General features: G+C 51.1%; 1 protein-coding gene across 1 annotated transcript; it reads left to right on the top strand.

The window, feature by feature from the left end:
* The first annotated feature begins 480 nt into the window (after nt 1–480).
* LOC136000375 (olfactory receptor 14J1-like) lies at nt 481–1,443 on the top strand. Its single transcript, XM_065654149.1, has one exon. It carries the CDS (start codon nt 481–483, stop codon nt 1,441–1,443), a length of 963 nt encoding a protein of 320 aa, XP_065510221.1.
* The last annotated feature ends 9,370 nt before the right edge of the window (nt 1,444–10,813 follow it).

Genomic DNA, 10,813 nt, shown 5'->3' with positions numbered 1-10,813 from the left:
GTTTCTGGAACGTGGTACACAAAAGAGGTGCTAAAAGTACTTGCTCTACAGTGTCATCATGTGAGTGGCAGCAGCACAGCCAGGTAAGGAGAAGGTTTCACATCATGCCCGTCTGCCTTTCTGTCCTTGCTTTATTTTTCAGAAGCACTGCAGTGTTCTTCCCTGTTTCTCCACCTGTCCCTGGTGCTCTGACTCTCTGGACTTGGGGTGGGAATGTGGGTCCATTTCAGTTCTGACACCAACCCAGGGGGTCTTGCCCCAGAGGTGCATTCATGGAAACTAGGTGCCCAAGCTGCATTTTAAGCTGTGATGACCCGTGTTTGTCATTTGGTGGAAAAGGAGAATTAGCTGACACATGCCTCCATCAAGGATGAGGTTTTCCGTGAGAAATGACATGTTTATTTTGCTCATAGAAGTCTCCCCTAACTTATCACTGTCTCCTCCTCCTTGCACAGGTCCTCATGTTCACAGGCAGAGCAAATGTCCAACAGCAGCTCCATCACCCAGTTCCTCCTCCTGGCATTCACAGACACACGGGAGCTGCAGCTCTTGCACTTCTGGCTCTTCCTGGGCATCTACCTGGCTGCCCTCCTGGGCAACGGCCTCATCATCACCACTATAGCCTGTGACCAGCACCTCCACACCCCCATGTACTTCTTCCTGCTCAACCTCGCCCTCCTCGACCTGGGCTGCATCTCCATCACTGTCCCCAAATCCATGGCCAACTCTCTGTGGGATACCAGGGTCATTTCCTATGCAGGATGTGCTGCCCAGGTCTTCTTTGTATATTTCTTATTTGGTGCAGAATATTTTCTTCTCACCATCATGTCCTATGACTGCTACGTTGCCATCTGCAAACCCCTGCACTACGGGACCCTCCTGGGCAGCAGAGCTTGTGTCCACATGGCAGCAGCTGCCTGGGCCACTGGGTTTCTCAATGCTCTGCTGCACACGGCCAATACATTTTCACTGCCACTGTGCAAGGGCAATGCCCTGGACCAGTTCTTCTGTGAAATGCCCCAGATCCTCAACCTCTCCTGCTCAGACTTCTACCTCAGGGAACTTGGGCTTCTTGTAGTCAGTGCCTGTTTAGCTTTTATGTGTTTTGTGTTCATTGTGCTGTCCTATGAGCAGATCTTCAGGGCCGTGCTGAGGATCCCCTCTGAGCAGGGACGGCACAAAGCCTTTTCCACGTGCCTCCCTCACCTGGCCGTGGTCTCCCTATTTGTCAGCACTGTCATGTTTGCCTACCTGAAGCCCCCCTCCATCTCCTCTCCTTCCCTGGACCTGGTGGTGTCTGTTCTGTACTCGGTGGTGCCTCCAGCAGTGAACCCCCTCATCTACAGCATGAGGAACCAGGAGCTCAAGGATGCCCTGAGGAAACTGATGGCTGGATTCTTTTCAAAGTCATTAAACTTCCCATCTTCTGCATATCACTCATGACATAACTCATGACAGGTCCAGCCTATCTTTTTTTTTAATTTTGTATTTGGAGATGATTGTTTGGAGTTGGGGGAAGGCTTGTTTGGTTTTGCTTTTTTAACTATGATAATATTGCCCACAAAGAAATGTTATTACTCGTTCCACTTCTAATTCTCTGTTCACCTTTATAGTTTGAGTCATAGACTTTGTAAATGAGAAGTCGTGCTCTCTGTGTATTTAAAAAAAATAAATGACCCTGCTGTGAACAGTTTGTCTGAGATCTTTCCTCTGCAACCTTTGTGAAGGTCAATACAATGTGTCTGTTGGCAAAGATGGAGGAAACAGTCCCAGCAGAGCTGCTCTGCCAGGGAGCACCAGCCTTGTTCTTTCCAGAGTCCTTCTCTTTCCACTTCCCCACTCTCCTTCTCAGCCTTTGTGCTGAGGGCTCCCAGGGCTTGGTCACAGTCGAACTGTGTGTCGGTCCTGTGACCAGGACAGGCAATGGGCACTTGTGTGACAGAGCTGGCCTCAGAACAGCATCTCCAGCAGCAAGGGGATCTCCTTAGCACAGTGCCTGAAGGTTTAGATCTTCTTCCAGATTTGTTTTAAAGAACATGCCTAAGGAATAGACTCTCAAGGGGCTCATTGTTTGGCTTGTTTCTCTGTGGGCTCAGTGTGATGGGATCAGGGTCCCAGTGTGGCTTTCGAGGGACTTTGGGCTGGTTGTTCAGCAGTTGCTTGTTGGTGGCCAGCACCCACGCACATGGTGAATAAGGCAGGGTCCCTCTGAGCACCCTCCGTGGCCACCCAAGAGTTTGTGTGGGACGCGGTCAGTGGCAGTGACCACCATCAGCTGGGGCTGCCTCCCAGTCTGACCAGTACGGCCCTGCAGAGTCACCACAGCCCGGGCACCACAGCCCACTTGATCTACAGAGCAAAACCCCCAGCTCGGGGGCTGTGGGGAGCGTGGGGACAGGGTGCAGGAATGGCAGCCAGGCCAGTGCAGGTGTGCTCTCCCTAGGAAAAGGCTTTGTGGGGAGATGGGATGTCCCAGGAGAAGAGCAGGACACAGTGTGTGTGCAAGAGAGACATGGAAACAGTCTGTCATGCTGCCGGGTGCCAGCTTGGGGCTGTTGCCTCTTGCAGCCACCATTTTGATCATTGTCCTCTCACCAGGTCTCAGAGAGCTTGTTCTTCCCCCCATGGAAGGACACCGAATGACTAGGTCAGAAATCCAGGTTTGCACTGAGGGTAGATGTGAGCACGCACATCCTGTGCGGGGGCAGATGTACCCTAATAAGCACAAATGCCATCAGCTGTTCCTGTGGGTGCCATGGAGGCCTGTGGGACAGTGTACCAAGGTCACTTCATGTTGAGAGTAACTTCCCCAAGAAACCACCGGCATGCAGCACTGGGATGTGCTTCCTTGAACCGAGGTCCCTGTGTCCTCCCTGGAGACCTGCTACAGCTCCAGCACCCAGACCCACTTGCTGCCCAGTTTTGTGGCTGACAACGGCACCATCTCTGCTCACAGATGTGTTAGGACTATTTTCTGCAGCTCTTGCATATGCTGAGCATTTGCATTTCAGAGCCATTTCTCCCCTTCCTGTTCACAGGGACATCCCATGAATGCATCACTGCTCTCTACCCCAGTGTAGACAGGCACAAGGCCTTCCCCACCAGCTCCTCACACCGGTGCCAGTTTTCTACAGCACCCTCATCCTGGACTGTGGGATGCCCAGAATAGCCCTCCCAAGACAGTTTGATAAAGCCTTTTTTCTACACCACACCCACATCCCTGCTCAATCCCCTCATCCACAGCTTAAGGACCAGAAAGGTTGGGCACTGAGCAAAATGCTCAGGAAAGCTTTGAGGTGCACAGAGAGCCCATGAACATATTGACAAGCTGCTCTCTTCTGAACAAGCCCAGAAGACCTGGAGAGCATTTGCTGTGTCCCAGAAACTCGCCTGGAAGGTTGGGTAATGGAGAAAATTTTTGGTGTGGGAAGGGGCAGACAGGTGCTGGTGGACCTGGCTGGTGTGACCGTGAGACATCTCTCAAACACCTCAGAAAAGTCATGGCTCTCAGGGAGGTTGCATAGTGCTCTGAGAAAGAAAATATCAAAAAGGACTTATCATAGCATCATAGAATAATTGTGGTTGGAAGAGACCCTTAAAATCATTGAGTCCAACCATAATCTAAATCTGGCACTAAACCATGTCCCTAAGAGCCTCATCTGTCTGTCTTTTAAACACGTCCAGGGATGGTGACTCCACCACCTCACTGGGCAGTCTGTTCTGTTGCTTCAAAATCCTTTCTGTGAAAAAATGTTTCCTAACATCCAATCGCAACCTTCCCTGGCACAAATTGAGGCCATTTCTTCTTGTCCACTCACTTGGTACTTGGGAGAAGAGACCATCACCCTCCATACTACAACCTCCTTTCAGAGAGCTGTAAAGAGTGATAAGGTCTCTCCTCAGCCTCCTCTTCTCCAGACTGAATTCCCCAAGGTCCTTCAGCTGCTCCTTGTAAGACTTGTGCTCCAGCCCCTTCACCAGCCTTGTCACACTCCCCTGATCTCTCTCCAGCACCTCGATGTCTTCCTTGTCATGAGGGGCCTAAAACTGACCACAGTACAAGGGGATGATCTCTTCTCTAGTCCTGCTGGCCAGACTATTCCTGATACAAGCCGGGATGCTGGTGGACTTTTTGGCCACCTGGGCACATGCTGGCTCAGGTTCAGCTGCTGTCAATGAGCACCACCAGGTCCTTTTGTGCCAGGCAGCTTTCCAGACACTCTTCCCCAAGCCTGTAGCGCTGCCTGGGTTGTTCTGACCCAAGTGCAGGACCCGGCACTTGGCCTTGCTAAGCCTCATACAACTGGCCTCAGCCCAATGATCCAGCTTGTCTAGATGTCTCTGTATGGCCTTCCCACCCTCCAGCAGATCAACACTCCCAAACAATTCGGTGTCATCTACGAACTTGCTGAGGGTGCACTCGATCCCCTCATCCATATAATTGATAAAGAGATTAAACACAACTGGCCTCAATACCGAGCCCTGGGGAATACCACTTGTGACGGGCCACCAACTGGATTTGTCTCCATTCACCGCAACTCTTTGGGGTTGGCCAAAGCATCCTTGTATTCCTCTTGAGTCTCCTGCCCCTCCTTCCAAATATTATAAATTCTCCTTTTATTCCTAAATGGCAGCCGCAGCTCTCTGTTCAGCCAGACCAGCCTTCTTCCCCGACGGTTCGCCTTCCGGCACACGGAGACGGCTGCTCCTGTGCCTCTGAGATCACCTTCTTGAAGAGAGACCAGCCTTCCTGGACTGCTTTGTCCTTCAGGTTTGCCTCCCAAGGGACTCTGCCAGCCAGCCTTCTGAACAGGTCAAAGTCTGCCCTTCGGAAATCCAAAGTAGCAGTTCTGCTGACCAGCCTCCTTGAGTCCAACTCCTGCCCCTGTACAGAACAACCCCACAGGTCACACCGTGTGTCTGAGGATGTTGTCCAATCTCTTCTTGAACACTGTCAGGCTTGGGGCCATGGGTGAAGAACCTTTTCCTCATGTCCAACCCGACCCTCCCCTGGTTCATCTTCCTGCCATTTCCTCAGGTTCTGTCATTGGTCACTAAAGAGAAGAGCTCATTGCCTGCCCACCCTCCTCCCCTTGTGAGGAAGCTGTAGACCACAATGAGGTCTCCTTTCAGTCCCGTCTTCTCCAAAATGAACAAAGCCAGTGACTTCAGCCACTCCTCCAAACCCTTCACCAACTTTGTAGCCTCTTCTGGACACTCTCTAGCAGCTTAATATCTTTTTTATCCTGTGGTACCCAGAACTTCAAACAGCACTTCAGGTGACGCTGCAGGACTAGACCCTAGACTGCAGGAGAGACCCGAGATCAGCATCAATGAGATAATGCTGCAATCACCCCTTCTCCACACTGAAAAATAATAAACTATACCCTTTACCAAAAAAAAAAAGTCATTTTTATTACAAGGTTTTTGAAATCATTCTCTACAACTACACTAGGAAACCTCTCTAATTAACTGTACAAGACTAGAAGGAAATTACAAGAAGAGATATGGTTTCTTAGAGCTTTCTTCTGTGTAATGAGGCCCATGGTGCGTTTGGTGCTGAGTTCTTGAACCTCAGGTTCTAAGAGGAGATTGCACAAACCCTTCCAGAAGTCAAAGTCAGAAGAAAGAAGTACTAAGTACTTTGAAGTATTAATGAGTTCCACTGAGGGCAAGTACCAGCAAAGCCTCCCCAGGGACTCGTTAGAGCAGAGAATTGGAGGCCATGATGGCAGATAAACAAAGGGTAATGTGCAGGCAGCTGAGGTGCTGAGAAAACCCTGGTTTTGTTGGATGAAGCAGAGAGGCCAAGGCCTGACCCCCAGCCCCTGGGAAGGCAGATCCTGTCCCTCACCCATTGCTCAGGGCTCTTCCTGGGGCAGGGGGATGTGGGCTGTGTGATGCTGAGTGAAGGACAATGGTGTGACAGTTCCCAGCCTTACTGGGGTGTGCAAGGAGGCCATGAGGTGCCCCCAGTGCCTGAGGACAACATGGCTCCTCATAGGCCTCGGTGGCAGAGATGATTGCCATAGCCAAGGGGACAAAGACTTGGGTTCTCTTGGTGACATCCAGCCTTGCCAGTGCCCTTTGCCATCTCCACCACAGGTTGTCCTACACTGTCCCACAGCTGCTTCTGTTTCCCTGCAGGCTCTAGACACCCATCTCGCTTCCTCCCCTTGCTCTCGCCCTGGTATTTCCATACATTGACTGATGTGTCTCCACTCTCGTGCTCTGTTCCTTGAAACACAAGGAGGTGGACTGATCTCATGCTCCTTCTGGATGATTTCTCATATCGCAGCACCACCCTTTGAGTGACATTTCTTCCTCCTCATGTCCATTCCAAGCTGCGCTGTGTGGCAGTGTTTCTGCTGTAGAAAGGAGGATCCTGAAAACTACTGACCTGTCATCCTCTTACCTGTGCCTGGGAAAATCATGGAACAGATCCTCCTAGAAGCTCGGCTAAGGAACAAGGAATGGTGACTCAACCACTTCTGTCGGCAGCCTGTTCCACTGCTTCACAACCTTTTCCATGAAGAAATGTCTCCTAATATCAATTCTGAACCTTCCCTGGCACAAGCTGAGGCCATTTCCTCTCCTCCTATCACTTCCTACTCAGGAGAACAACAACACCCTCCATGCTACAGCCTCTTTTCAGATAGTTGTAGAGAGTGAAAAGGTCTCCCCTCAGTCTCCTTTTCTCCAGGCTAAACACCCTCAGGTCCCTCAGCTGCTCCTCAGAAGACTTGTGCTCCAGACCCTCAACAGCCTTGTCCCCTCCTCTGCACTCACTCCAGCACCTCAAGGTCTTTCTTACAGTGAGGAACCCAAAACTGAACTGAGGATTCAAGTTGTGGCCTCACCAGCGCCGAGTAAAGGGGATGATCACTGCCCCGGTTCTGCCCACTGCACTATTCTTGATGCACACCAGGAGGCCATTGGCCTTTTTGGCCACCTGGGCACACGCTGGCTCATGTTCAGCTGCTGTCAATCAACACCCCCAGGTCTTTTTTCCAAAAAGCAGCTTTCCAGCCACTCTTCCCTAAGCCTGTGTTGTTGCTGGGGGTTGTTGTGACCCAAGTACCTGACCCAGCACTTGGCCTTGTTGAACCTCAGACAACCGGCCTCAGTCAGCCAAGATCCCTCTGTATGGCCTTCCTATTCTCCAGCAGATCAACACTCCCACCCAATTCAGTGTCGTCTGCAAACTTACTAAGGGTGCACTCGATCCCCTCATCCAGATCATTGATAAAGAGATTAAACAGAACTGGCTCCAATACTGAGCCCTGGGGACACCACTTGTGACCGGCCGCCAACTGGATTTGGCTCCATTCACCACAACTCTTTGGGCCCGGCCCTCCAGCCAGTTCTTTATCCATCTCAGATATACCATCCAGGCCTTGAGCTGCAGCTTCTCCAGGAGATGCTGTGGGATACGATATCAAAGGCTTTACTGAAGTCTAAGTGCACAGCATCCACAGCCTGTGTGGTGGATTCACTCCCCCACGACAGACTTTCCCTCATCTGCTAAGTCGGTCACCTTGTCATAGAAGGAGATCAGGTTGGTCAAGCAGGACCTGCCTTTCATAAAGCCATGCTGATTGGGCCTGATTGCTCGTCTCGTATGTGTGACCTCACAGTCCCTTTCCCAGCCATGTTCCTGCTGTCGGCCTGTCCCCTGCAGGGGCACAAGTGACTCACAGTCCCCTCCACAGCCATTGGCTTCCTGCTGGACTATGAGTTCCTGAGACACAGCTGAGCACATGACATCGTACCCAGCCATCACCCTCCTTGTGCTCCAGTGTGTGAGCAGGTAAAACTAAGCTGGTTTCATCAAATGTATCTAATAGATTTCCTATCAAGGGTTTGAGTGGAGAAACGTTCCTCAGAGAAGCTGCTGTATTTACACGGGGGCATTTTATATCTCTGCTTCTGCCTCTTTCTTTTCTCCTTCCTCTTCCTGTGTCTATTCTGATGTGAAAGAGCTCTCCAAGGAAAAGATTCATGGAATCCTACAATAACACAGGTTGGAAGAGACTCCTGAACACCATCTCTGTCCCACTGTTCTTTATGGCACCCTAAGGAATAGCTGATAGCATTTGTGCTCCCTTGGGTTCATCTCATCACATGCACACAGTGGACATGCACATGATGTGTATGTTTAGAACTCATCTATGCAAGGAAAACATAGACTTTTGACCTAGTATTCCATAGAATCATAGAATGTCCTGAGTTGGAAGAGACCCACAAGGATCGAGTCCAACTCCTGTCCGTGCACAGGACACCCCACGTTGTCCAGTCTCTTCTTGAACACTGTCAGGTTGGGGCCGTGACACCTCCCTGGGGAGCCTGTTCCAGTGTCCAGCACCTCTGGGTGAAGAACCTTTTCCTCATGTCCAACTGAACCTCCCCCGGCACATCGTCCTGCCGTTCCCTCGGGTTCTGTCACTGGTCACCAGAGAGAAGAGATCAGTACCTACCCTTCCTTCTCCCCTTGTGAGGAAGCTGTAGCCACCGTGAGGTCTCCTTTTAGTCTTTTCTTCACCTCTGATGCTCAGAAACCCCTTGGTTTGCTCTCTGAAGCAGAAAGGAGAAGCCATGACCTCCAGGCAATGGGAAGGGGAATCCTGTCCCTCACACACGGCTCAGGGCTCTTCCTGGGACCGTGGCATGTGGGTGTGCAAGGCCGAGGGAAGGACAACACTGGTACAGCAACTTCCACCTTCTCCATGGGGCTGCAAGGAGGCAACGAGGCCCCAGTGCCATGAGGACAACATGTCTTCTCCTGGGCCTCAGTGGCAGGGACAACTGCCATGGCCAAGGGGACAGAGACCTGGGTTCTGTTGGTCCCTTCCAGCCTTGCCAGTGCCCTTTGCCATCTCCATCACAGGCTGTTCTACACGGTCCTACACCTGTCCCTCTTTCCCTGCAGGCTGCAGACACCCATCTCGCTTCCTCTCCGTGTTCAAATTTGTCAAATATATTTCTTAGTAACAACGTGAAGTGAAAAGCACTCCTCACTGGAACTGCTGTATTTATGTTAACACGTTCTATATCTCCTCTTCTGTCTTTTTTTTTTTTTTTATGATTTTTCTACCTATTCTCTCTCCAGAAACATCTCCAAGTCAAAAATTATTTCAAATCACAGAATACCTCAGGTTTGAAGAGAGCCCTTGTCTCACTCATCTTGTCTCACTCTCCTGCTCAGGGCAGGGTGAACCAGGGGAGGTTGCTCAAGGCACCCACCCAAGTTTACATCATCCACAAAGGCACTGAAAGTGCACTCTGTTACATCATAGAAGGGGAGAATAAAGACGCTCAACAGTGTTGGCCCGAGTGCTGGTCACTGAGAGATGACACTGGTAACTGGCTGCACGGAGGACTTTGTACCACTGATGATATTTGGGCTTGATGGTTCAGCCGACTTCCCAAACAGCATCCACTTCTTGAGCCCCATCAGCAGCACTCTGCCCAGAAGGAGACTATGTCTGAGGCCTTGCAAATGCCTTGTACACAACATGGCTTTCTTTCCACTGTCCATTTGTGTTCAGCAATCTTTTCCTTGTCCATCACATTCCTGGAAATGGCTGCAGGAGGACATGTCCCATCCCCTTCCCAGGAAGGGAGATAGGGTGGCTGGCTTGCAATTCTCCGAGTTCCTGTTTGTGCTCTTCTTGAAGATGGGTTTGAGGTCTGCATTTTCTAAGGACCCCAGAACCATTCTGGTTTCTATGGCACATTTGAGAGCACAATATGGAATCACGGGCAAGGGTGACATAGCAGACTGGAGCACTTGCAATGAGTCTGTCCAAGGCAGCTGAGATGAATCTCACTGGGCCACTGGGGTTTGTTCCTGGAGCCACACACAGAAATGTCAGGGTTCTGTGAGGTGTTCACATCTGAGCTGGCTTCATGGAATCCTTCTGCACCCAGGGATGTTCAGAGACAGAGTCTCTCCATTTTACACACAGAGGCAGGAGTCACAGTGTCTCTCTGACCTCCTGTTGCCACTCCAAAGGGTCGAGAGACACCTCAGCCCTGTGGTGTGTCACCCTGCTCTGCACTCATCTGAGATGTCCCACATCATGAGGAATAGACACGGGGACCTCAATTCAAGGAAGAACATCCCAGTGCTGCATGCAGGTGATTTCCCGTGGAGTGTTCCTCCCACCATGAAGTGACCTCAAGACCTTTTTTGTGCCACAGGCCTTCATGGAACCCGAAGGAATAGTTCATGGTGTTTGTGCTCACTCGTGTTCATGTCACCTCATGTACATTATGTGCATGCTCACATCTCATCTGTACAATACAAACTCGGACTGCTGAACAACTCATTCAGTGTCCATCCGTGGAGGGAAGAACAACCTCTACGAGATGGGGAGAAAGGCCAGTGCTGGAAATGGTGGTTGTGAGGGGCCAGTTCATGACGATGCCCTGGGGCAGCTTCCATGGGGTGTCCAGTGCACAGGGGCACAGCCCAGCCCCTGCTCTGCTGGTCCTGCAGGTCTCTGGCAGGAGGCCTGGCTGTGAGAGGACACTGCTGTGTGCCCAGCCCTGCACACACACACTGTGCAGCTGTACACTGATGTTTGCATCTGCATGTCACTTCAGCGTGTTCTACAGTGAAGTTTTGAAAAAGAGCTAAACCTTCATGCCCTGCCCATAGGAGATGACCTTTCTTTCTGGAAAGGCTGTTGTGAGGCCAGCTCTGTCACAGCAGTGCCCATTGCCTCTCCCTGCCTGCGCTCACAGGACTGACACACAGCACGACGGTGACCAAGCTGCCAGAGCACTCAGGCCTTGCACCAACACAAGG

This window comes from Caloenas nicobarica, chromosome 32, assembly GCF_036013445.1.
Source record: "Caloenas nicobarica isolate bCalNic1 chromosome 32, bCalNic1.hap1, whole genome shotgun sequence".
Lineage (NCBI taxonomy): Eukaryota > Metazoa > Chordata > Aves > Columbiformes > Columbidae > Caloenas > Caloenas nicobarica.
Note: the sequence above shows the minus strand (reverse complement) of the source record. Positions and strands in the feature narration are given on the sequence as shown.

Excerpts from the sequence above, each read along its gene's own strand:
- LOC136000375 (XM_065654149.1), top strand. The coding sequence starts at position 481 with ATGTCCAACAGCAGCTCCATCACCCAGTTCCTCCTCCTGGCATTCACA.